General features: G+C 41.2%; 1 protein-coding gene across 1 annotated transcript; it reads left to right on the top strand.

Moving 5' to 3' along the window:
• The first annotated feature begins 1429 nt into the window (after window positions 1-1429).
• On the top strand, window positions 1430-26466 carry nhsl1a (NHS-like 1a). The gene is made up of 8 exons (XM_039606480.1): window positions 1430-1566; window positions 12443-12556; window positions 14718-14863; window positions 15818-16055; window positions 17212-17696; window positions 18058-22069; window positions 22616-22703; window positions 23804-26466. The coding sequence occupies exons 1-8, from the start codon at window positions 1551-1553 to the stop codon at window positions 24492-24494; spliced, it is 5790 nt and encodes a 1929-aa protein (XP_039462414.1). The 5' UTR covers window positions 1430-1550; the 3' UTR covers window positions 24495-26466.
• The last annotated feature ends 1391 nt before the right edge of the window (window positions 26467-27857 follow it).

The following is a 27857-nucleotide window of genomic DNA, read 5'->3' as shown; positions in this document are numbered from 1 at the left end:
ACAGTCATCTTAAGTAAGCTTTACTTAGTTTTTTTGAGGCAACGAGTTTCCATAATTTTTTTGAGTTCTAGGAACTAACAAGGCTGTACAGTGTACTCAAAATGAGTAAGTTGCCCTAACTTGGTCATCTTACGTAAACTTGATCCAATTTTTTTGAGTTCTGGGAACAAATGAGCTTGTACAGAGTACTCAAAGTAAATAAGTTGTCCTAACTTAGTCATTTTTAGCTAAGCTTTACTCAATTTTTTTGAGGCAACGAGTTTCCATAATTTTTTTGAGTTCTGGGAACTAATTAGATTTTACAGTGTACATCTCTGCCATCCACTGCTTCGTCATCGCGCATACAGGTAGGAATGAAATTCTTTTATTCTTCTTTACTGCCTTTCACTTGTATTTTATTTTTCTTTGTTTGTTTTGTTTCGTTTTTTTTGGTTTTTGGTTTTTTTTTTTCTTTGGGTGTGTGTGGTGGGGGGGGGGTGCCCCCACCCCTTTTTTAAAAATCTGAATTTATGTGTTGATTTCACCCGCTGTGGCCCAGATGATAGAGCAGGTCGTCTACCTATTGATCTCCACACCATCTGCTTCAAATTCTTCTTCACTTTAACATCACTTTAGTTCCATTTATAGAATAGAATAGAATAGAATAGAATAGAATAGAATAGAATAGAATAATCCTTTAATTGTCCCACAAGGGGAAATTTGGTTGTAACAGCAGCCAAAAAGATACATATACAAACAGACAGTACACAGGACACAGAACAGAAACATACACAATTTTTCTTAAATATTTACATTAAGGACAATGGTTATGGTTACTATATACAGAGTATTGTACAGTTATTAAATTAAGTAAAAATAACTACAGATAAGAGGCAAACCAGGTTGTAGTGCTAATCAGTTGGTTAACTTATTGCAGTTAGTGCTGATGTAAACATTATGTTTGTTGGGAGCAGTTCTGATTGTACAGCCTGACAGCTGCAGGGAGGAAGGACCTGCGGAAACGCTCCTTCATGCATCACATCCTTATTTCAATAAGATGAGTTTTTCTTAATGAAAGAATAATTATATGTTTTAAAATATAAGGAGCAATACATTGTAAATATATATAAATATATATATGTATATGTATGTACACACCACAGAATAGAAATTTATGTGGCTGATTTCTCAGAAACACGTTAAATTAAAACAAAGCAGATGACACCAGATCGGGCTTTTATTTTGAAGTGAGTGGATCAAAGCTTTATCAAAGCAGAAATACTCATCTTAATGGGGAGGTTAAAGGTCACCTGTTGAGCGAGTGAGAGGGAGGAGTGATGGGAGAGTAATTTCAGGTTGAGCGAGGATTGGTTTGAGAGGAGAGAGGAGGAGAGAAGGCTTTTATTGTGGTAGAACGAGTGAGGGTAGACAGAGGGAGAGAGGGAGGTATCTGAGTTTGAACTTGTGTTTTCCTTTAGTCTTTGTCATCTCAGATTCACAAACGCAGACACACACATACACACAAATATACTGGGTGTCATATTGAGGGACGCCGAGCGAGTGAGGACAACATGCTCTGCTTAAAAGGTAAGAGCGAGACAGAGAGAGAGAGAGAGAGAGAGAGAGAGGGCATGAAGTTAAGAAATGTGGGTCATTTTGTTCTGTAACTGTCAACATTAACACACACACACACACACACTGTTATCTTCATAACCTTTTTGCAGTGTGAGTGAGAAAGAGAGAATGTGTGTGTGTGTGTGTGCGTGTGTGCGTGTGCGTGTGCGTGTGTGTGTGTGTGTGTGTGTTGGGGCACTGAAGAAGGTTGAGCAAGCTTTATTTTGAGCACAGAGAGAGAGATTAATGGAGGGAGTGAAGAGTTGACTAGATGTAGTGTTTTCATGATTACAGCTGCAGCACTCCTTTGTGCAACTGTTACTATGGTTACTGCTCCTAATAGCACCGCTAGTATTTCAACTACTACAAGTACTTCTGATACTGCAAGTACTGATGATGCTGCTTCATCCAAGTTTTGGGTCAGAGACGTGTGCAGTCTTGAGTCTGGCACGTGTGTGTGTGTGTGTGTGTGTGTGTGTGTGTGTGTGTGTGTGTGTCTTTAATGACTGTCGGCCTGTCGGGGCAGGCTGAAGCATCGCATTGAGCCTCCATAACACAGCTGTCCTTCTCCTGCAGCTTCAGACGTGGCTGTGGATCTTTCTTTAATGAAATCCTGCAAGCTGCACCTCCTCAAGCAAACAAAAACAAAAAGAGCACACATAAAATTTGCTAGAATGTTTATCGACTCATGATGTTTCAGTTTTAGCTACAAAACAAATTAGCAGTTAATGTTTAAATGTTTCACCCATGAGCTTATTGTCCCTCATTTTTAAGATTGTTTGCTTTTATCTGTGGCCTCATTCTGTATCATTTTAAGCTACATTTGCATATTAGAGCTCAATTTCGTTTGTATTCGTACTCATAATGCATCTCGAAGCAAATCTTGCAGTATTTAGTATTCGTATTAGATCGTATTTACATGTTTTGTAAGCTCAATGTATTAATCATACCTGTGTGAAGTGGTTGAAAAAAAATAGGAAGAGTTAGAGGCACAAAATATAACAACTGAAGGCGCCAGGACAAGATCGCATCAGTTATTTTTGTCCCATCATCCGTCAGAGAAAACATTTTCACCCTCGGGAAAATTCCCCTCTCAAGTACCTGACGTTCACTTCAAAAACACAACTGAACTGCCAGGACACAGACGATGGATGACGTAGGAGAAGAGCTAGGGGAGAGGAACTGAAGATTGATGGGACCCTTCTCACTTTCTCCCTGAGTCAATCAAGCGTTTGATCAGGGAGACCTCCAGGCAGAAAACTAATGAATATTATCATTTCTTTCATATGAAGCACAGATGCTTTAAAAGTGGGTTAAAAACTCATTTTTGTTTTAGAACTGATTTCATAATTAAACAATAAACATTTTTGACTTTCTTTCTGTCTGTGGTCCTCACCTCCCTGTGACTTATACACCTCAAAGGAACACCTCACAGTTTTACTCAGGATAGATAACGAGCCAACAAAATACCAACAACCTCCCAAACTGACTTAAAGCAGAGACTTTCATTATTCTGCTTTTCTTTGTGAATATTTTTTCAATATGTTTATTAAATTTCCAACAACAGTAAGTTAAAGGTCACTTTGGACACTTCTCCACCTCCACCAGCTGGAACCTGGGATGGATCCACCCTCTGAATGTTGCAGCACAAATCAAGGCCTATCAGACCAGGGGACATCTTCCAGTCTTATCTTCTTCAATTTCAATGAATCTACATGAACCATAGCCTCAGTTTTCTGTTCTTAGCTGACATCAGTGGCACTCGGTGTGGTCTTCTGCTGCTGTAACCAATTTGCTTAAATGTTTGATGCGCTTTGCATTCAGAGATGCTCTTCTGCATATTTAGTTGTGATAAGTGGTTTTGAGTTGCTGTTGCCTTCCTATCAACTCAAAGCTGTCTCTCCAATCTCCTGTGAACCGCTGCTCACTGAATATTTTCAATTTTTCAGACCATTCTCTGTAAACCCTAAAAACCACAGCATGTTTAAAGGCACTTAGATCACCTTTCATCACCAATCTGGTGCTCGGCTTAAAGTTCAGCAGGTCTTCTTGAACATGCCTAAAGGCAATGAATTGCTGCCATGTAACTCACTGATTAGATTTTTGTGTTAACAAACAGATGAACAGCAGCCAGTAGTGCATTTATGCTATGTGTGAATGTAAAGTTCCAGTCAAGCACTGACTATCAGCGTTTTAATTTTCCTTTTATGGTAATATAAAGTTTGGTTTGTTTCTTTTCTTGGGTAATCTAAGATATTGTTCAAGTGATTTTAACACAGGTCCTTCTTCAGGACTTCCTGGTTGAAGGTTTGTGTGCACAAATGAGGCAGCGTGGTTTATGAGAACACTATAAACCACACTGGTTTGTGGTGCCCCTTAATGTGCTGCAACTGCTGACTGTCCCCTTTCTTCTTAACATTTTATTTAGCAGGATCCAGTTCTGGTAGTGGATACCTGACTGAGGCGTTTACTTACTTTCAGTATGGAGGTACAACACGTTTGGACTACAGATAAACGTATCTGTAGTCCATGTTGCATGTAGCTGAGGGTCAGCTACATGCAACAGCAAAACCAAACCGAGGTGCAATAACACACAATGAAAAAGCAAGATGAAAAAATAAAATCCAGTAGAGATTTGGTGTCTAGTCTGCAACTTTGTATTATCAAACTCAAGCAAAGAACATCAAAATCACTTCAGTTATAATGATGGTTGTTTATCAGTCCACCCAGTCCTTTGTAAGCCATCATATTCCTCAGATTTAAGTGTCAAATAGCTGAATGAGCGCTCAGCACTAGCAGTACATGCGGGCACATGACACTAATGGCAGTCTCTATAGTTCAAGCTCCACATCATTATGTCCATTCTGTGTATTTTCATGCTGATAATCAAGATAAGAAGTGTTGGTTCTGAAGCACATTAATTGGTCAAAGAATCCAAAGAGGATTTGCTGCTGTCAACGCTGTCATTTTGAGGCTATAATAATGTAAATGTTTTCTGGCTCAGCGAGTTTCTATAACTGCTAACTGTAGCTATAGAAGTAGGATTTGGTGCATTTGTTGCAGTTGACAGGTGTGTATTAACCCACATCGTGTGGTTTGCAGGTGAAGTTTAACTAAGCTGTGAAGGATGTTAACCTTCTGTTTAAGATCTAAATTTAGAGATACCCAGTTTGACACAGTAACGCATTACTGAGCAACATGTGTTGTGAGTGTGGTGGTAAATACCTGTCCCACACCGGCCATCTGCAGACCTGGATAATCCCTGTTAGTAGATTAGAGTTAGAGAGAGGAGAGGAAAGAAAGCAGCACTATGTCAACACCTCTGAAGAAAAATCACATTTACTGTTGGACTGTAATCATTTCTGGAGTCACATCGGCCGAGGGAGACTTTTCGGTTTGTGGTTTGGAGGTCTGAGGTTTTTATTGTGAAGGAATAAGAAGAAGTTGGACAGAGCTCCTAAAGGTTTTAACTGCGTTCATTCCAGGGTCACTCCAAGGTTTTTTTTTTCTTTATTTTTTTTTACTGTGAAATGTTGGGACTGTTTGTTGTGAGAAATGGACATTTTCAGATGTGGACATGAGGATCTGGAGATCTGTCACTTATAAACGACTGAGCACATTTTGGACTTTGTTTTAGGGCATTTTTTTTTTTTTATTATTATTCTTTATCAGCCTTTTGTGATCATACAAATTTGCATAGTTGTTCTGAACCAGAAGGTGCTATTTGTGAAGATCTAACATTTTAAGACTTTTATTGTGAAATGCTCAAGGCTCCTTTTGTGAATAACTGGAAAATGTGTGCATCCGATGACATTCATTTTTCCCTTCGACTAAAAAAGACAGAAGGTATTTTTAATGCTTATTTTGAAATGCAGAATCAAACTCTTTTACAATGAAAGGCTAACTAAATTTGGGGGAATTTTAAAGGACCTTTGCTGGAATTATTGATCCTCTTTGGACATTTATTGTGAAGGACCTGGATAATACAAATCTCTTTATGAGTTTGAATAACAAGAGGTTGAAAACTGTTGCAGGCTTTTACTGTAAAAAGATGATAATACTATTGTAGTTTAGTAGTGGTTAGTCACCTGTAATCTGTCAGCCCATCAAACTCCCAATCACAGCTTGAGAAACAATGATTTCATATGTGGAATGCCTGGGTGGGGAGGGGGCGGGGCCTGGTGTGACGTCGCATTGTTGGAATTCTGGTCCCGATGAAGAGCGAGATGAGCTTCTTCCACGCAAGATGATTGCCTTGCAACCAAAAACAGAGGGCAGTCTGCGCCGGCGCCTGCTCAGAGCTAAAATCTACCAGCACCATGACGCCATCTATGGGTTAAATGCAGGTGGCGTGGGACAGCTTGCATCAGCCTCAAGTGAAAAAAAGCCCCTCCCAACTCACCTGCAGTATCAAGGAAACAGCCCCTGGTTCCGCCCCCAGCAACTCCCACCACGCTCCCATGTCAACCCTTCCTTCACCCCAGAGGTTCGTGGGAAACTGTTCCTTACTCCAGAAGCCTGCGGTAAACCCCATCCACAGTCTCCACCGCTTCAGCTGCAGCGCCCTAACTGCCCAGTGCTCACCCAGCGACGCAGAACTAGTTCCTGCCCCCCAACCCCAGAGCCCCGTCCCGGTTACACCTTGCCTGTCCCCTTTCATCTTAGAACTACACCCCCATTCATGGAGCCAGAGCCGCCACCACAATATCACTACAGGCCCAGCAGGAAGTGCAAGACAAGCTTCTTCTGCTTTAGACGTCGCAAAGGGAGAATGTCTGGGAAGGAAGCAACCCAAACTACACCCCTTCTACACAGAGGTACTACCAAGAAATTTGGGTAACCAGAATACTGCTACTAGTACTTGATATTACACTACTAGAAAGATACTGTCCAAGCTGGGAATCCTGAAATGGTTCTTTTGGTTTTGAGTTGTGCAACTTCTATCTCTTTGGACCATTTTGGTCCTCAAAGATTTCAGATAATAGTCAGTCTAATAGACACATGTATTTGGGTTTATGTGGTACTCAATCATATCAGGCAGCATAACACACTCCGAATTACCTCCTTCTTTGAGACCGTTAATTAACCAACCATGTCGGGGTTATCCCAGTTTGGTCCAAGGTAGCCTAGCGTAGTTCAATTTAGTTCCCACAGATCCCAGTCAGCCTGAATTGACTTTTAAAAGTCCCAAATACTCCTAGACACTGTGGCAAATTGGAACAGTTACTTTTTTGATAATATGAATGGTACCATTTGTTATCCTGGATTATCTATTTGAGGTTACATAATCAAAGGTATTACGTTTTGTTTGTATTCAGCCCAGAATAGTGCTAAATTGTGGGTCTTGAATGGTTACTACCACTCTAGCGCTGTTTAGTCTGGTCCCAAATGATCTCACTTTTCCTGATGTTCCTGAGGTTTGACCTCCTGAATATTCTCAGCTACTCTTGTTTGACCATTTCTGTTCTGTGAGTTATGCTTGTCTGGCTCTCTATGATCTTAAATCTGGCACAAATTTCAAATTTTATTTGTTCCTAAATCTAGTTGAAATTTACTTTTGTTTGATCTCACCCAGAAGGACTGAATTCCTATGCATGTATAAATGTCCTATAAGTTGTGTTAGGCCCTGAATGCTGCTAGCTAGCCTTGCTTAGCTCACTTTGGTCTCCAAGGATTCCAGCTTGAGGTCCTGAATTATCCCATTTATTATGGTCTGGCTTTATTTGGCCCTGGATAGCTCGGTTTGATATTCTAAATGGTCCCAGCTATGCAGATTTAGCTAAGTTTTGTAACAAATAATAGTAACTCACCTAGTTTGGCGTTATAAAGCCCTGAATGTTCTCAGCTGTCATGTTTTGGTTTGATATAGTCTTAAATTGGAGCAGTTACTTTGTTTTGGCTTATTTGGTTCTTTGATATTATGAATGTTTTTTAGCCACTAGTCTGGTCCCAAGTTATCTAAGTTTGCCTGACATTACTCTTTGAGGTCCTGAATGTCTTCTTATTCTTGTTTATCCATTTCCATAAAATACAAAAAGATGGCTTTACCTGGCTCTCTTTGGTTCTAAATCTCGCACAAATTTTAATGTGTTTCTTCTCATCAGGGCAGACTAGGATCCACTGCATGTGAAAAGATCTTAAACTCAATTCAATTTGCTCTTGGATGACTTGGGAAGAGATTTCTCATGGCAGATATTCATAATTAGTGGTGTCGGTAAAATTAAAGTGTGATACAGTAAAATCTTCCAGATTAGTTCATCCCAGTTTGGTTCAGTCTTTGCCTCACTGTTTCTTCATGTTTAAATGAGAATATTAGAGCAGCAACTCAGTGCCTGCATGTCTCCTGTGGCTAAGTAAACACACTTTCACACACGCTGTGTGACTGTCTGATCAATAATGCATCACAGCACCAGTCAGCTATTATTCTCTGATAACATGCAGAAGAAAATCACACCAGCTCTCCATATTCTTGGTTAATTATCTCCCCTGTGTGCATAATCTTCTTCATGTGTACATGTGTGTGCGCGCAAGGATTAGCTGCCGCTCCACGCATTGGCCTAAAAGCTAATTCCACGAATAACAGATGATGAACAGGCTTTTTAGCTGCGACAGCTGCTACCTGTTAGCTTCCTAACATCTACCTTCAGTATCCCGCCCTCATGTTGCCTTTGTGGTGACTTTCCACAGCATTTAAAATGTTAAAACAAAGAAAACTGAGCATTGATCAGTCAGTGGTACGTGACTCTGTCTTTCCCATTGATAGCTGAAAAGCCCCATCCTTCCTCTTTCCTGACTGGACAGCTGACAGAGTTCAGAGTTTAACAGATTCACACTATATATAAGACTATGACATAATGATAGTGTGTCCTACTTACTGTCTAATTAATGAAACTAATTAAAACAGTGAGAAGGTGAAGACAGACAGACAGGCTGTCAGCCATGAAGACGGTAATTAGCTGCTCCACTGGCCCACATAGTCGGCACAGTTACAGACTGGAACTGTCCCAGTTGGTGATGATGAAGGTGATGATGAAGGTGACTGTCAGCTCTATCAGCCATTGCCAGTGTTACCACAAGTACTTAGGGTTGCACATATTTTTACTGTGGAGTTCTGCTGTTGGAATATGTGCAGAATATAGTCTTGCTGAAAAAGCAAGATTTTCCCTAAAAAAAAAAGAAAAGAAAAAAAATCTACAAAATTTGACAAAATGCCAACATTTTGTCATGAAAACTATGAAACTGACTTTAGCCAATGTCCATGCCATAAGGAATGACAGTTAAAGAATGGTGTTCTTGTTGAAATAAGCAATGCTTTGCCTGAAAAAGACACCATCTTCATGGCAATATGTGGTATGTAGCCCAAAACCTGTGGATATCTATTAAGGATTAATAAAACCTTCAGGGATGTACAAGTTACCCCTGCTATGTCCACTAAAGACATCTACTAAGACAAGTAGGCTTTTTGAACAATATGTTACAAATTTTAAAAAACAAGTCTCCATGATGTTATGGTTCTCAGTCAGAAAAGGGTGGTGGGGCCATTCAAGGCTGGGAATGGCTTCTGCACTAAATGGTGGAGTTCAACTATTTTGGGGTCTGGTTCATGATCGAGGCCGGGAAGGAGTAATAGACTAACAGATGGATTGGTGCAGCAGTGATGCAGATGTTTTTACAGTCTGTTGCGGTGACGAGAGAGCCGAGTGTGAAAGCGAAGCTCTAGAGTTACTACATCTACCTTCCCACCCCCACCTATGGCCATGAACTGTGGTCAGTGACCAAATGAATGGGATCACAGATATAAGCAGGGAAATTATTTCCTTCTCAGGCTGTCTGGGCTTTCTGCTAGAAATAGGATGAGGAGCTTGGTCATCCCAGAGACATTTAGAGTGTCTCCTGTAAAGCTAGCTGAGAATACCGTGCTGTCACTCCAGAAGACGTGGAGGGCAGGCTGGTTAGAGGGAGATCTGTTGCCCCACGTTCAGAAAAGCACCACAAGATGGATGGATGAATGGAAGGATGGATGGACAAGAAAATAGTATTCTGCTTTATTTATATCATTCTTTTGAAAGGTTATTGTTAAAAATAGATACAAATCTGACTGTAAAAAGACGAAATATGCACCACCTGCATTTATTCATTCATTTAGTGGATCTGGTTATCTCTTTGTACCTTAGCACCTGTTATACCCTGAAGGTTTTTTGTTGGGTTTTTTGGGGGGGGCATTTTGCCTCATTTTATCCCTCAGATGCTGATGTCAAGGCTGATGTCCACACTTTGACAGCATGTCCTCACTCTCTTTGGACCTCACAAAGATAGAACCATGAGAACACAGAGAATAAAAGATGAACAGGGATACATCAGAGGCACACACACACTTTGAATTCTGTTTCTTCATCTCCCTTCATCTACAAAGCATCATGTTTCATGTGTCGTTGTGATAATGCGGTATTTGCGGGTAACCTTCATAACCTGGCGACACACATGAAGGACACACACGTGTGCTGGCTTCCTGCCAACAGGGTATGTGTGTGTGTGTGTGTGTGGATAAGAAAGGAAGAAAGAGGGGGGAGCGAGTGACATAAAAAGAGAATAAGAGAGAGAGGAGTGGGAGGAGAGTGGCATTGCAGCGAGTCGAGCTGCATTACTGCTGCTGCTCGCCCGCTCTCTTTCTGTTTGCTGCAGCCTCAGGAGTGTGTGTGTGTCGGTGTGTGTGTCTAAACGAGTGTGTGGCGTCGTTATGGTTCTGATCGGAATGGCAATCAAATCTGTCCTCAGATATCTCAGTAAGACCAGAGGTGAGTGCCGCTGTATTGACGAGGGATTGATTTACCATTGAGCTGTACATGTAGAGTGAGTTATAGCTCTCTAAAGATGACCTCATAGATACCACCCCCTGATTGGCTCTCAGGTGCATGTAAAAATCATGTCAAACGTAGTTTAGATCAGCATTTTAACGAGCATTTGAAATGTGAGTTTATATTACCTGTAACTATAGTGTAAAACATTAGAGACCCTATTCAAGGTCTCCAGGGCTGACTTCAAATGCTTTGTATCAATCTTACTGACTTCAAGAACCTAATTTAGGGATCATTGTAAGACTTTTTCAGCATTTGCGGTACTTTCTCAAGGGGTCCTGGAATCTCCACAAGGACCCTTAGGATGTCTTCTCAAGGTTTTAACCCTTTAACCAGTAACGCCCAGAAACTCTTCAAGAACAATATAGTTTTATTTAAAGGCTTTTGTCAGGACTCGTGGACCCCTGGAATCTCCACAAGGACTCTTGGAAAAGTTATTCAGAGCTTTATAACCTCGTAGTGACCTCTACAACAATTTAAATCTATTTACAGACCTGTGTTACTTCTCAAGGACAACTGGAAAAAATAATTAAGGAACCATAGTATCTTCTTGATGATCAGTGTGGACATTTAGTATGTCCTCAACATACAATACAAACATACAATCTTGAATCACCGGAACATTTGCAATGACCCGCTGAAGCTGCCACAGATGTCTACTGTCTGCTCAAGGACCACTACCTATCAAGAACTTCTGGGACCCCATTAAGAACTACTTAGCTTCTCCAGGTTCATATCAAGGACCAGCAGAAGCACCTCAAGAATCAGGATGGTCTCTTTATCATTCCGGTACTCCTTGGTGGTTCCTGTAATTCCTTTATGACTTCATCAAGGGCCTCCTTCTAACATAAAGAACCTCCTCAAGAACCCGGGTACCTGCCACAGGATTCATCAAATCTTCTCAAAGACCTGTGATCCCTTCTCAAAAATTGACACAACTTGTCAGACCTCCTTGAGGATTATTTGGACCCCGTAAAGACTGTTTAAGCCTTCCTAGAAGAACTGCACCTTCTTCTTCAGAGCCAGTGAGAACCCTGCAAGCCTTATATCGAATCTCTAATGTTTTAGAACTTCAAGCACCACTGAGGCTTCTCAAAAGCCCGCAATACCTTCTTAGACACTTCTGGAACTGTCTAAAGTATTTATCGGACCACTGCCAATCACTGAAGAGTATTTTCATATTTCAGCCTCTGCACACTTCTTCTAAAGAACCCACCAAAACACCTCATGACATTATTTACATCTTACATCTTAAATAATCTTTCATATTTCTCAAGGACTTTGGCATTCCTTCAAGGATCTCGGGAGCTTCCTGCATCACCATTTCAGTCCAATTAATGTTTGTTTCCATTGTTTAGTTTAAACCCCTAAGGCTGTGCTCAGGGGAAAAAATAAAATAACCTTTTCTTGATTAAAATTTAATAGTGTCTCAGTTACAGTGTTTATTTACTTGTCTTTTGATTGACAACAAAGCCAGAACATAAACAATCAGCCATCACTCATCAGTGATGACTTGGATCATGCGATTAAGGAGAGATGTGGTTGATTAATGGCAACAAATGATCTTTTCTCTCTTGTTTTTTGAATATTATTAGGTTGAGATGAATGACTAAAACAAAACAAAAAAACACTCTTAGTGCAGAAAAACAAAATCACTCATAAGTTATTGTAAGAAGGTCCTACTTTGTATTATAGGAGGTGTTTTTGGTTCTGATGTCTATACACTGCAGAAAGCTGAGACTCAAGCTCCACATCTGTCCATACATCTGTCCACTGAATACCACAGACAGTCAATCTGCTGCTCTTTCACAATAAAAGCCCTGTGATGTGGAGGTCACCTTGAGTAGTGCTGAGTGCGGCAGCTCTCATCATCACTGAGTGTGAAAAGATTTGCTGAAACAAGATTAAAATCCACAAAGCAGCCTCACTCTCACTCTCACCCTCACTCTCCCTCTCTCTCTCTCTCTCTCTCTCTGTGTGTGTCTTTGTTTCAGCTGCAGGGGATGGGGACAGTAAGTGGTCTGTTCACTACACTACCCAGAAGCCTCAGCAGGGTCTGCGCTTCATCCCTGGCAAAAGGCGATCAGGCAGTGCTGATGACCTGCGAGGTGAGAGTGGTACTTTAGTGTTTCGTCAGTTAAGCGTACAAAAATGTGAGATTAACTGGATCTGTAGGGAAACACATTTAGAGTAATGCTAAGAGACTTGAGAAAGTCTCTAGATGAAAATAAGTAGCCACACTTTAAATCCTCCCCTGATTTCTGGTCCTGTCTCACTCTAATGGAACCATAATTTCCAAAAGGAACGCCATGTTATCTTCAATAAGACTTAAAAGTAGCTATTGAGACCATAAACCAATGAAAAAAGTGTTTACTGACATCATAGTTCAGGTGAGAAGTTTGGTCATTTTTCCTCATATACTTCAATATAATCAGACATGGTTTTGTAACCAAAATGTCACCCACTGTTGGCAACTGGAAAGACTGCAGGTTTAAGGAACTTCAGATTCACTTTTCATTCTGTGCTTCTACATCCTAACAAAAAAGACTAAAACCTTTAAAGCATTTCAGACGCTTAAGTGAAAACCACATGCAGCATAAGTCAGCATTTAGGAAATGCTGTTTAGGTGTGTTGCAATCTTACTCAAAAAGTAAGAGAGAATTATTGCTAATGTATTGATATTTTTTAACAGTTCACAGTGTTTGAATCATGGGGCTTTGTTATTTCAAATAAGCAAGAGTCAGAGTCACTGCTATTCCATATCTTGAAGAGACAGAGACAGAGTGAGAACCTTCATTAACTCAAATATTTAGAGAGCCTGGATAAAATTAGGAAGAAAAAGTGAACAGACAGGCAGCAGCTTTGAACCTGAGTCCAGAACAGCAATCAGACTGTTTTGTGAAGGAATCGTGAACTGAGACGTTCACTTAAAGAAGTCTGTGTATAAACTCGATCAATAATACCTGAGTGGGAGGAGAAACTGCAATGCGGCTGCCGTAGAAATGACTGAAAACACTAAAACCACTGCTCCACATTTTAGAAGCATCTCTGAAGTGGCTCTGCAATCCAAGTTAATTATAAGTCCTTTCAAGCCGCACAGAGCAGATGAGGAGGGCAGGAAGTCGGACATATGAATGACATGGAGCATCTGGTCAGACTAAATAAGGTCTGCTTCAGAAAACATTCCCAGCCTGAGTTAATGGATTGAATCTGTATCCATTCTTGGATGTAGACCCAGGTGGAAAAGATTTTTGATAAATAAGCAGATTATAAGTATTTAAACAAATTGAAAATATTTAAATTAAATTAAATTACATTTTACAGTGAATTAATGAATAAGTAATAAATGTGTTTTTTTCCCCTTTTTGTCTTCCTTATGTCATATTATATATTCTGTAAAATATTTAAAGAAGAAAATTGAAAATAATTTTTGGTCAAGTTCAAGAAGTGTGTGAACCCCCAGAGCCTCAGAGGTCTGTTACACACAAACCTTGAGTCCTAAGTGTGTGTGTGTCCTGTAGGATTAGCATTGGCTGACAGATGCCAGCAGACAGTGACCTTCTGACCCGACACACTCACAGAATTGCTGCTGAAAGAATATGTACTCTTCTCCACTCTTGATATTGCTCTGTATGGGCTGAAGGTGGAAATGCTCACAGTCTTCCTCACTGCAGTGGCAGATCACTAATAACTGTTTATAACACTGTCATGTCTCTAAGGCTCACATTGTTTGGGTGTTTACACCAACAAATCTGCCAGGAAAGATTGCAAAAGGAGCTGCCTGTTAAAAAAAATCCTCATCATTTGCTCTTTAAATGTTTACGTCTCTGAAATCTGCAGTAAATCCTCAATCAGCCATCAGTCCTGATAAACAGCCTCCTGTCTGTTTTTATAGCTGCTGAGCAATAAAGGCCTTTTACACTGTTTGATTCCCTAAATTTTCAGTGAAGCACTTAAGCTTTATAAATGATCAGTTTCCTTCGCTTGAGGCCATAAATCCTGGTTCTTTGATGCTTATCAGAGAAGTAATTAGGCTTAGAGGTGACAGCAGCCTGTGAGCAGACTGCAGAGTGCTGCAGGGGTCTGCATGCAGCACGCTCTGCAGCATCGCAGCAGCTGCAGCGCCACATGTCACTGCGAGAAAACACAAATGACGAAGCCTGAGCTCTCCCGCTGATCCCAGCTGATCACTGCAGCAAAGCTCACACAGTCCACAATCATTCTCATGTACTCAACTCACTATTTTCTATCGTCATGGTGTGTTTGTAGCATGTAATGGGCTGACTCAGCATGGCTACAGCGGCCCAAGTGGTTCTCAGCCCCACCCCCCCAGCCCCACCCTTCCTCCCTTCTCCGGCATCAACCAATCAGACGGAACCACACGACGAGGGTGGAGGGACAAAAGCAGGAAGATGGTGAGAAACATGTAAAGATGTTTATACAGATGCAGTGATACATATTAATGGGGCTGAAAACAATGACACCGGCGCTACCAGTTCAGTGTCTCTGACTCAAGGCCCGAGAATTCAATTATATCAGCCCAGCGTGCTCACCATTAAATCTGAAAGAATAAATTGAGAATAATTGGTACTGGTAACTTTTTAAGCTATTTTTATTGCCACAATGTAAAATACAAGACAACAGCTTCTTAAAGGACAAGAATCCCTTTGTTTCTCCATATATTTAAAGGAGCCTGGATTTTTATATATGTCCATTGTTTATTTTTTAATCCAGTTTCCTGATTTAAAACTACAGACATCTGGTTTGATGTGTTCTGGATCTTTTTCTGTTTGTGCAATCAGTGCAGAATGTTTGTGTTTTATTTCCATCTGCTGGTCAAAATGAAGTACTGACACATCTTCTGCCATCTATTTGTTGTACTCAATGATTAACCTTTCCTTTAATTGTTTTTCACATCCTTTGATCCTTCCCTCGTGTTCTCAACCCTCCTCAGAGGTCCAGAGTCTTGGACTTTTTCTCTAAGTCTTGCTTTTCAGTTTGTTTCAAGTTTTCACTTTGGAGAAGAAAGGTAAACATGGAATAAACATGTCTGTAGTACACTAGATTAGATAAAACTAAAGTAGAGTAGCATCTCAGTTACACCCAAACAGGCTTTTTACCCTAACAGTCAACAAAGTCGAAGTCTTAGAGGGTTTACACTTAGAACAATTTTTGGCTCACATGAAATTTCTTTAAGGCTAAATTAGCTGGACTAGCGATGACTTCACCTTGGAATTAATTCAGCTACTCACAGATTTATTTGACCCTTCCAGGCTAGATTAAACCCCAGCACTGCTGGACCAGATTTAACTGAATTAAAACCCAATTTGTAAACCAAAATGTTAATTTCTGCCTGTTTTCTTTGTCAGTCCACAACATCCTCAGAGGAAGATGAGATGTTTATCTTGAACAACAGGCGACCCCTGACACCACTGGTCCTGAATCCCGTCCATCTCACCTCCTGTTGGGATGATGATGACGAGCAAACATATGAGCCAAAAGTCGAAATAGATATGGAACCGCCCCCTCGACTTCCAACGCCGGAGGAGAGGATGAGGCAGCAGGCCGAAGCAGTCGCAGCAGATATTGTTCCTATTAATGTAACAGGTACAGCTGGACTCAGATCCAGATTCTGTTTGTAAGGACTCTGAACTTAATATTGAAACTCATCTAAAACTTTAAATTTATTTCTGCCATATTGTCTAGAATAGAATAGAATAGAATAGAATAGAATAGAATAGAATAGAATAGAATTCAACTTTATTGTCATTGCACATGTCACAGGTACAGGGCAACGAAATGCAGTTTGCATCCATCCAGAAGTGCTTTAGTGATATAGATATATTACAATATATATTAGCAATAATATAGATATGCAAGTATATTACAGAAATGGGTCTATTGTGGTATGTTATAATGTACACGGTATGAAGTATGTTGTGAATATTCTATAACTATAGGTATGTACAGGCTGTAGTGAGTACAAGCTATGTACAGGATATGAACAGGATATAAATATGAAAAACTATACAGAATATGAAATAAATAACTTTACAGAATATGAGAATTCAGTCTACACTGAATTTCTACTTGCATCTGGTTTCAAAAACAGACTAAGACATAAACTTGAGATTTACCTTTAAATTTTTCTCAGGCTCAAATCAGTTTGATCTTCATAGGAAGTTCTTCTAATTTAGAGCCGACCAGAAAGCTTTTGTCATCTTGATTCATGCCTTAAATCTTAAAATCTGGAATCTGGATAGGACTCAGATTTGAAATATAAGTTAGCCTAGTCTATTTTGAGACCCAAATCCAACTTGAAGTTCTACTTAGGCTTGAGGCTTTACTTCGACTTAACTTCGATTTAACTCACACAAATCTTGGGACTTGGTAAATTACCATTAGCCTTTTCAGAATTAACTCTGGACAAAGAGTTGAAATCGGAGGTACATTGCCTCCATTTTCATCTGGATTCTGCTCTCACAGAAACTTGATTAACGTTTGTTAAATAACTATATAACTATCAACTATAGCTTTAGATCTTACTTGGAACTGAGATTTTTTTTCTTTCAGCCAAAGCTTATCTTGAAGACCTTAAATGGACATATGATTTTATCAGGACTCTAAGTAACTAACTGGAAACATTAGAGTTAGGATATGATGTGAGGTTTACATAAACTACAACAGGTCTCATAGGCTAAACTTGGATTCGGAGTAGCGACTTGTCTTGACTGTTGCCTTTTTGTGTGTGTTAACACTTAAGGTGAGAGTTTTGATCGCCAAGCCAGTTTTCGAAGAACACTTTCCAATGCTGACTCACTAAACCGACGACCCCGGAAATTGAGCCGACGCAAGACAGTTACTGGGATACCAGATAATGCCCTCCCGAAGTCTCCCTCCATCTCTGATGTTCTTCCCGGTCAGTTCTCCACCGTGGGTCGACCTGCATCTGAATGTACCTCTCCTCATCAGCAGAGGAACATGGAAGTGGAGGAAAAGGGAGATCTAAGAAAAGAGGAGCAGCTGTCAACAAGGAGAATCCGAGCCCCTAAAGGAGAGGGAATGTCCAGCCTCATGGCCTCCCTTACCTCTTCCCCACGTATTGGTAGCCATTCCAGCTCCTGCTGCTCACCATCCTTGGAGAGCCACACCCTCCCCCGTCCGGCAACCAATTCCTCCCTGAACTCCGAGGCCAGCTGTAACAGTGTATCCTACAGGACTCTGAGCACCTCCTCAGCTTGCTACCAGGTAAATTAATGAGAAGTTATTATTACACTAATAAAGTCAAAGCATAAAATAAAGGAGTTTCCAGATGACTGGCATGCTAGTGTCAGCCAACATAGGCCAGAGGTAAGACAGTTCAGAACTAGACTCCAAACATTTCCCCAATGAACAGAATGTCCTACAGATGCTGAGAGCATGTCATGTGCTCAGAGCCTTTCATTTGTTGACCTTTCTAAATTTTTAAGTTACTGCTGCTCACTGTCGGTTGGGTAGAAGAGAACTATCAAAGCAGGCTTTTTGAGGAAACCAAGTTATGCTAAGTTAGAAATGCATGGAGCACATTTTAAATCATTTTTCTCTTTTATATTCCTGTTTTCTTTTCCAGTCACAGGATCTACAGGGATTCCCCAGCGATCTTCACCCCCTGCTGCCCTTTGACCCCACTGCCAGAGTAATGCCACAGTCTCCTTCCTCCTCCTCTTATTCCTTTCCCTCCTCACCTGTTATATCATCTGTCCCTGCAACCTCTAGTTGTGCCCTACAATCAGAGTGGGCTTCCCCCAGTGATAAGCCCAATAATGAGGCCCTTTCTTCCCCCCGCTCTCTTCCCTCTTCCCCAATCACTGATTCAGAGACTCAGTTTCATTACCCAGCACAGGATGAGCTGATAGCCACAAAGCAGGACACCCAGTGTTTCTCAGATGGTGGTTCCTACACTGGAGAGAGGTGGAGCTACAAAACCCTCTCGCCAAGCTCCAGTGTCCACAGTGGAATTTCCCAGGAAATGAGATGTGTTTCTGATGAAGGTTGGAACTGCGATCCACTCCTCTCCTCTGGTCGGTCCTCCCCTTCTTGCACTGATAGCAGCTCCTTGCGTTCAGTGAAGATGTCCTCTCCCTCGCTAAACCGTGAGAAAAGGAAGTCAAGCACATCCTCCTGCTACTCTCGTTCTGTCACCCGCAGCATTTCCCTTCGCAAGTCTAAGCGTCCACCTCCTCCACCATTGCGTTCTGATTCATTGAGGCGACGGCCAGGTCGTAGCAAATCTTCGCGTTCTTCTTCTAGTCCCAAGGTGGAGCGCAGTCCCCGCCTGGAACACACCATGCAGCACACACCTGCGTCATCTCCCCAGAACTTTCAGGACCCCTGGGTGCCCCGAAGCAGCACCAAAAGACGCCAAAGTGGGCTTAACTGTGGAACAGTTTCAACCTTTGAGCCTCTAAACCCAGACTGTCAGGCATCAACCTCTTCTGACTCTCCTCCTTCCAACCTCGAACTAACTCACCTCAGCCCTGGGTCTCCAGGTTCAGAGGAGGAAGGTCTGACTTTTACTCTCAATCACCAACCTCCAGCTTCCTCTTCTGTGGCTGGGCTTCAGCGACTTGCTTCGCCCTCCAGTGGGTACTCTAGTCAGTCTAACACTCCAACTCCTGGCACACCAGTGTCTTCACCCCTCATCCCATCCTCCCCTCTCACAACAAGTCCTGGAGCTTTCTCCCTCCCCCCAACCTCACCTTTCTCCTCTTCCTGCTTTACCTCCTTCCCCCTCTCCCCTGTCGCATCCTCCCTGCCTAGGACAAGGTCTCGAGGTGAAGGCAGACCAAAGCCACCAGTGCCAGAGAGGAAGTCTTCACTTTTCTCATCCCTTTCGTCCTCATTTTCTTCAACCTCTTCCCTCTCCTCCTGCACCTCCTCAGACTCCTCTGCTAAACATATTCATCTTCCTGCCCCACCACCTCCTCCTCCTCTACTCGAGTCTTCTTTGCTTTCACTTTCCTGCTCTCCCATTCATGAAACTCTTCCTCCTCCCCCTCCTCCTCCACTGCAGTCCTGCTCACCTGCTCCTTGTTCTTTCACTAAACTTTCTCTTGTTCCTCTTCCACCATCATCCCTTCCTCTCCCCCCTCCACCTCCTCCTCTCCCACCATTATCCCTTGCCAGGTCTTCTCCTCTACCTCCCTTCTCCCGGCCTCCTCCTCCCCCCTACTCCTACGCTGTCAGGCAGACTTCCCATCATGATCTGGTATTTACAGTGTCATCTTCCACCAACTTCCCTCCTCCCCCAACTTCTCCCCCTCCTCCCCCATGTTCAGAACTCCCAGACATGCCAATTGCTGACCTCCCTCCACCACCACCACCTCCCCCTCTCCCTCCTTTGTCTACTGTCCCCACACCTTTTGCCTCTGTCCTCTCCCGACCAAGCCTGGAGGTGTTTCCACACAAATATGGCAAAGCACACCCCTGCCCTCTGGTAACTGCTCAAGCTCTGCAGGACGTCAAACTCCGCTCTATCAAGAACCAGGAAGTCCTGCCAGCCAATGCATCAACTGATGCTGGCGCTTTGTTATCTGTTGGTAACCATGGTAACCAGGATCTACCAATCAAAGAAGCTCAACACGACTTGGCTGACTTGACCAAAGGAAACCTTGTTTGCCTAGCCAACACCAGTGTTAAACTAGCCGAACAAGGGTCAGAAAATGATATCTGTTATGTTGCAAACAATGAAGATAATACAGCTAGTGCATCCTTGGATAATGCTAGCCTTCACAGCCCAGACAATGCTGAAATGAAACAACCTGGACATGAATCAGGTGATGATTTCTTCAAACAAACAAAAACTGAGCTTTTGGCAGATGAGTCCGATTTTAACAATCTTCAAAGCTCACAAAGCATTATTCATAACGCTGCTAGCAAGAGAAGCCTTGGGCTTCAACTGAGGAATGGTGGAACTCCTCAATGCAGACAGTCCAATGAACAGAGAAAGAAAGATTCAGACATGTATGCTACACTAGCTAACAATGAAATCTCCAGTTCTGAGAGTCCATGGGTGAAAATGTCTTATGAAACTGGCAATAACCACATCAGCACAATAAGTCAACCTATGTCTTTCCAACAAAACATTATAGGAACAGTGCTAACAGATGCTAAGCTCACAGAACTTGCAGAGATTCAAAGAGAATGCAGAAAAATGCTGTTAGAGAGCAAAGAGAAAGTAGAGCAAAATGACAAGAAAAAATCACAAATGCAGTCACTCTGTGGTGCTGATGGAGATTTGAACCATGTTGATATTAAACACTGTAACAGGGACTTGAAGCCAAGTAGCCCAAGAAAGCTCCACTCTCCAGAGAAGCCAGTTCCACCAAAGAAGCCTGATCTTTGCATTCTGGGTCTCACGGCATCCCGCAACGCCACACGAGAACTCGATGTGTTGAAGAGCAATGGACAAAGTACAGCATTTTCACCAGGGTTCAACAGCCAGTCACAGCTCCCTGCTGATTCTTTCTGCACACCTTTACTCAAACATGTGACCCGTAGTCCCCCTTCACCAAAGCACTTGGTGTCCACCAGTGATAACTCAGTGACACCTGTATACCCAATTAACACAACATCTGCCAATATCACCATGCACTCACCTGCCAGCTCCCCTCAACGGACAAAACCACCAATTTTGCACAAGAAACCAGACCTCTCACTGACCTCACCCAAAACAACCAAACCACTCTTTCCATCTAAAACTACAGGAGGGGCTTCCATAGGGACCTCTGGGACTGGAGGTGCTTCACAGAGTCTGTGCACCACAGCTAGCAGTAGCACCTTGAAAACCATAGGCACCGGGACCACAATGGCTCGAAACACTTTGAATGAAACCTTGGATACCTTAAAAACCAACTACTCCCTGGGGGCCATGGGAATGTATAGAACCTGTGCCTCCTCAAGGATCATGGGAATGGCTACCTGTAGCACATTAGGGAACTCAAAGAGCGAAGGAACTACTTCCACATGGACTGAGGGCACCCAAACTGAAGTAACACACCCCAGTTGTGGTGATATTAAAATAAAACTTTATCAAGATGATACACCATTTCAGAGGAGAATGATGAGGTCATCACTAGCTGAAGATGAAGAGGAAGACATTAAGGAAAGTTTGGAAGAGAGAAGGATTAACATGGCAAGGATGATGATGATGTCATCCACCACAAAGAAAAAAGACAAAGCAAGGAAAAAGAGGAAGAGAAGGCCAGGCAGGCAGCTGCTAATGATGTCAGCAAAAATGGAACCCTCCCCATCATCTTCATCATCTTCATCATCCTCATCCTCATCATCCTCTTCATCCTCATCTGGAGATGAGAGAGATGTAAGAAAAGACAGGACACTCCAAATAAGCCAGAAGATGAAAGTCACTAAAGTTTGGGACCAAGACACAAGTGACTCTGAAAGCTCCTTCACTTTGATTGGTCAGAGCAGGTACTCTCTCAGCAGCGCACTGTCCACTGACAGCCTGCGGGGGGAACTGTCACTACCAGACCTTCTGATACAAGAGCCAGGTGAACAACAAGAGGAGCCTGGAGCTCTGAGAGGAGGAGAAAAGTCAAAGGAGGCTAGCAGTCCCCAGGATGGTAAGTTCAGTCAAGACCACAGATCCTGCGTCTTAACCTATCCAATTCAGATTGTGGTGGGGAGTGAGCCTATTATGCATTATAGCAACTAATATTTGCAGATTCCTGTTTATTGTTCTCCAAATGCTCAGATATATAATTTATGGAGTCCTTGGTGAAACTAAGTAAGCATTTTCTGTATTAGCTGTCCCCAGTATCTGCCTTAGTAGTCATTCAGTAAATGTAGGCAGAGCTTATGTTTGTGCAGGTGTGAAGCAAAGTAGGCCAAGTTTCCTGCCCAAACAAGCTGTGAGAGTAGACAAAAATATGCAGGTAAGGTACAGTATGTGGTTCAGTCAGACTACAGCTCAACAGGAACTTACATTTATGCCGCAGTATCATGTCTGTGAATGTCATCTGCAGAGCATACAGGTATCTTTATACCCTTAAAATAAGTATTCTTGCTCTTGTATTCTTCATCTTTTCAATTTCAGTTCAACCAAACTGTTAAATGAATAACTGAAGTTCAGTTTTTTTTTTTTCACTGTCCTTTCCTTTCCTTCCCAGCTGATGTGTTTGGCAGCGTTTCGGCAGATCAGATGTTCATCTCTGGTTGTCCGCGAACCACAGAGGATCTATTCACCATCATTCACAGGTAGGAACACAAAATGTAAACCAAGAACTTGTTCTGTAAAAACCTTTAAACCACATCCTCACTTGTTTGTTTGAATTCTACCTCTTACTCTATGGAGCAGTGCTGTATGGGAAGGTACAGCATGAATGCCCTGGTAGTTGGGGTCTGTCTACAGGTAAAGCCTTTAATTAGTCACTAAGTGTGTAGTGTCCTTATTATTCTCCTATTATACCTAGAAACTAGTTTTTCCTTATTCCCTGTTGCCCCAAATAGGAATAGGAATAAGTTGTAGCTGTCAAAGAATCCAGAGATTTAGTAGTAGTACTTATATAGCGTTTCTCTATTCTAACTGAGCACTCAAATCACTTTTATCCACAAGCCTCAGTGACCCATTCACAAACACATTCATTCAGTACTTTATTCTATGCCTTCAAGCACACACACTCACACTCAGATGGATGCATCAAAAGTTATTTGGCATTCAGTATCTTGCCCAAGGATACTTTGGCATGTAGACGCGAGGAGTCAGGGATCATTGGTATTCATGTATACACAATAATTACAGACCGAGAAAGTCAGTTTGGGAAGGTAAGCCACTGACAAGAAAATACATCTTTCCTGCTGGGGAGGTAAGGAAACAAAGGTATGATAACATCAAGCAGTCCGACATACAGTAGAATGTACAAAACTATCTCCAGACATTGTCTGGTTATCAAAGCCACAAGTAGGTTCAAACCTCTAGACAGATACCAAGAGAGTGTAGTCAAAAAATATAATCACTGGTAAACTCACAACCTGTTCTTCCTCAGAGACTAAATGTAAGATCTACTTTGTCTACTTGTTCTTTGATCCCCAGCTAATTAGCTTCTCCTGTACTTTTGAAACAAAAGTGCTTCCATCCAAGTTCCCTTCCATTCCTGCCATGTCATTGTTTATGTGCCCTATATTAGACATTTTCTTAGGAACCTATGCCTTTGTTGTCTATTTGATTTTTTCAGATTTCTAGAAGGCAGAGAGAGTAACTTTTAAAAGCAACTCTCTCGTGGCCATGTAATTCAGTGCATGTAGCTTCTAAATATACAGTTACTATTGTTCACTGTTTTCTGTCACATTTGTATCAGGTCCAAAAGGAAGATGCTTGGAAGAAGGGATCTAGAAGAAGACAAACATCATGTCTCAAGCTCCTCCTCCTCCTCCCCCTCCCCTCCGGTGACTCCCACTGACCAGCTAATGCGACCTGCAGCACTCAAGAGTCAAAGGTCAGCAAGAAGTGAGAGCTTTAAGGCTCTCCTGCTGAGGAAGGGCAGTCGACCTGATTCTTCATCTCGAATCTCAGCAGTTGAGCGACTTCGGAAAGTTGTTTCTCCCACTGCAGCAGCTGACCTTCATGGTGCGCCACCACCTCACATATCATCAGACCAAGTAAACTCCGCAAGCTCCTTCCAAACTGGAGAAACACATGACATCAGTGCCCACCTGACTCTTGATGTTCAGCGACCTCCCAGATCTCCATGTGCTCAGAGCTTCTCCATGATGTTCGAATGGAGGCAACAGGATCTGCCACATAATAACCTCTTCTTCTCATCTTCTTCCTCCTCTCCCTTCTTCTTCCTCTCATCCTCCTCCATGCGCCCTCGCTCCCTCACTCCTCCCTGCTCGGCTAGCCGCCGCTTTGCCGCCCGCTGCCGCCTTGTTGCAGCCCCCATGACTGCAATCTTTGAAGGGGAAGATGAGGAGGAAGTTGAAGAGGATTTCAACGAGTCATTGGGAGCTGATGGAGAATCCAGTCTGACACTGGTTGAGACTGCTTGATGGACAAGAAAGCTTGCTGATGTAGCTGGGAGCAGATGGATGTTAGACACCACAGAAAAATTGAATGTGGTCATGAATGTGTGGCTCAGCTGACTCAGTTGAATCTCACCTGAAGCATTTAATTGAATGCACTAAAGCACACTTCCTAATTAACTACATCAGTCACCTAAAAGGATGTGTACAATATTAATGGTTTCAAGAAAAGAAGCTTGTTGCGATGACACAAGAGTTTTACTCCAACAGTTTCTTCGCTTTTTATTTCATTTTAATACACTAGTTATGTTTTCCAACATGAGTGACACTGAATTTCTTTGAGATTGATAAATTCACGTTCTTCTGTCTTCTGCACTTTATATTGGACAAGAAACCCGTGTTTGTTCTACACATGAGAATTTTGTTTTCTTCAGATCACACTTTAAATATTCTGAAACAGTCAGTTAATAATAACACTGTTGAGCAGTACATTTTAAATTTATATCTTTAAGCTCCCCCAAAGTTTTCAGCAACTTCTAGTATATACACATCTGTGTTGAATTGGATATCCTCTGCTGGAGGTGGAGGTGGTTCCTCATGTGGATCCAGGAATTGTGTAAAGGACTGACTTTTCACATCATATTCATATTCACAAATCAAACTGAAATACATGGGAGATACAATCTTGATGTTCTTAAGAAAATATCAACAACTAATCTATATGAAGATCCATCTAGACCCACATCATGGATGATGTGGAGGGGAGCCAGTATAATGTTAAAAATTAGTTAAAAAAAAAGTGATCCAAAAACAAATTAATTTATCACAATAAGAAAATATTCCTGAATTTTGTATTCTGTGCTCAAGAAATGTTTTTATGGTTGCAGTTAATCATGAAGTTAAAAACTTAAGCCACATTCAAATCAATTAGGTCAAAAGATCGGGGAAAACAAAATAAATTAAGCATTGGTTTTTATAATATCACAATGCTTTCAGCAAAATAAATGTTCGATACTGACCCTTAAATCAGCCAATTCTAACTATTTGTTGGGATTTATTATTATCACTTGAGTAATTTTATTGTCCTGCTGGGCTGATGTGTCTCCAAATTTAAGCATCAGTGTAAATGTTTTAATGGCTCGTGTTTTATTTTGATGTTTGTTTCAGTATAATCATTTAAAAGTCTGATTTTCTACATTATGACCAGCTGCATTCACTGAGACTGTAACTAATAAGGAATGGAGTTGGTCCTTTTCTGTAAATATCCCTATATTCATTCGTCTCTCTTATCTCTTTTCTTGTTTGTATGACTTTTGCAGCTGAATCTTTGTTTCTATTTTGTATAGCATTTTCAGCCTCCAGCTTAATGAGTCACACAACACTCGCATTCAGTTTTCACCCTCAAATCAGATTTGTTTTTCTCATAGTAGGCATCTATGGAAGCTTGTTTCCATGACTGACAAAAACAAAATAAAAACAAAAAATGAAAATTTTTTCCATTCATACTTCGAATTTTCAGGTTATCTCAAAATTTTGACTTAATTCCAAGTTTATTTTCTCAGAAGTTTGAGTTAGTCAGTCAAACTTTTAATATTGAGATGATAACCTTAAATTTCGACTTATGGATTGAAAAAATCCGTCGGGTTTTTTTCAGCGATGGATGCAAACTTCCATGGGCAGCAGCTAATACGACTACAAACTATCAGAATGAGGATGTAACTTTTTAGGGTGGAGACTTTGTATTTAGAAACATAATCTTATCTTCTTTCTGTGTGAAAATAAGAGGTTGAGATTTACTATATTAACCATAAAATGAATGAATTTACTTGGGAAACTGAAATAAATGAGGAAAGCACTGTGAGAAAAGAAGTCATAGGTTAAAGTGATGATCGGGATGAAATGGAGAACTGAATGTGTAGAAAAGCAGCAAAAAGGTGGAAATGAAAGAAATGGAAATGTATGTAAAAAGGTGAATGTAGAAATGGAAGCAATAAAGGACAAATTGATTTCTGAATCTGTGACTTGATCTGCCATTTGTACAGTGTTGTCAGCCCTGTTTTTTTTTCCCCCAAAAAATGACCTCTGACAAGAAAGACTAATTTCTGCTATTTAGTATTAAAGAAATTTCAACTTTCACACGTTATGCCAAATAGCAAAACACTCAACTGTGTCTCTAATAAAACCTCTGTAACTTTGTGAGTATAGGAAAAGTTTCTGTTTTTCACTTTCTATGATAGACATTTCTGTTTTTTATGACTAAAGTTAAAGAACAAATCAAAAAAACTGGACAGTCTGGGCCATGATAGCTTTTTCTGTAATTTTACACCTTTAGTTCATAGAATTTAAATCCAAAGAGCTGTGTGGACAGATTCCTTTTTTTGTCACAGCAGCTTTTTTTCATCATGAAGAAAAACAGTTAAATGTGTCGCCCGCTTAAGATCAAAGTGGGCTGTATGTGGCCGGCATTGTAAGATAAGTTTGACACCCCTGGTTTAAGGTGATTTTTATCACATCTAAAGGGGATTAAAAGATGATTAAGACTCCTGAAGAAGTTTAAATACTTCTCAGGTGTGTTTAGAGCTTGGTGGACATGTCCAAATATCTCTCAAAGTGGTATCAAATGTAGCTTTTTTGGGTTATAAGTGATTTGTTAGTGTTCTTGTTCCAGATGCCTGTAATGGAGTTTGTTAGAATTTTTTAAAATTTCTTGAAGAAGTCTCAGGATTTATAAAGAAGTCAGTTGAAGATTTCTGAGGGATTCTTGGGGTGTTCCCGATGTTTTGGGATCTGTGATCCTTGTTTGAAAGTTACTTAAAGGGAGTTTGAGAGGTTGTTTAAGGAAAAGTCAACAGGTTCCAAGATTTAGGACACATCTCAGGTTTTAAATAAGGTTTCAAGAGCTAAGGAGTGGTTTTAAGGAGTTATGATAGAAGTTTTATTCTCTGCCTAAACCAAAACATTTTCATCCTAGGGCATCGAATGCTCCAGTTCTGTCAGATGCTGTTTGCTTCTCGCCATCATTGCCACTGGCTGTGGGAATATTGGTTGCTGAGAGATAATGGCACACCTTTAACAAATGACAAGTCACATGGAGGTTGGAGGGCTGGAGGTGTGGTTTGTCAGTAGAGCATAGTTCCCGTCCTTATAGGACCTTTATGCTTGCTTTGCTTTTTTTGTTCCCACTTTCTTTTTTACTTTCACTTGCTGGTAAAGTTTGGCCCTTAAGCCTAAACCTTACCAGATAGTGAAAGGAAGGAAAAGATGGTGACTTGGGGTATGGCATTGCTTGACATATGAAATATGACCCTTATTTGCTGTTTTTCAAATTGACAGTGTGGAGTCATTCACAATCTTAGTTTTTTTATGACCTATGAGTTACAGACCCGTCTC

This window comes from Oreochromis aureus, linkage group 23, assembly GCF_013358895.1.
Source record: "Oreochromis aureus strain Israel breed Guangdong linkage group 23, ZZ_aureus, whole genome shotgun sequence".
Taxonomy (NCBI): Eukaryota; Metazoa; Chordata; class Actinopteri; order Cichliformes; family Cichlidae; genus Oreochromis; species Oreochromis aureus.
Note: the sequence above shows the minus strand (reverse complement) of the source record. Positions and strands in the feature narration are given on the sequence as shown.

Excerpts from the sequence above, each read along its gene's own strand:
- nhsl1a (XM_039606480.1), top strand. Across the intron at positions 16,056-17,211 it reads TGTTCCTATTAATGTAACAG|GTGAGAGTTTTGATCGCCAA; the intron begins GTACAGCTGGAC and ends TTAACACTTAAG. Across the intron at positions 17,697-18,057 it reads CCTCCTCAGCTTGCTACCAG|TCACAGGATCTACAGGGATT; the intron begins GTAAATTAATGA and ends TTTCTTTTCCAG.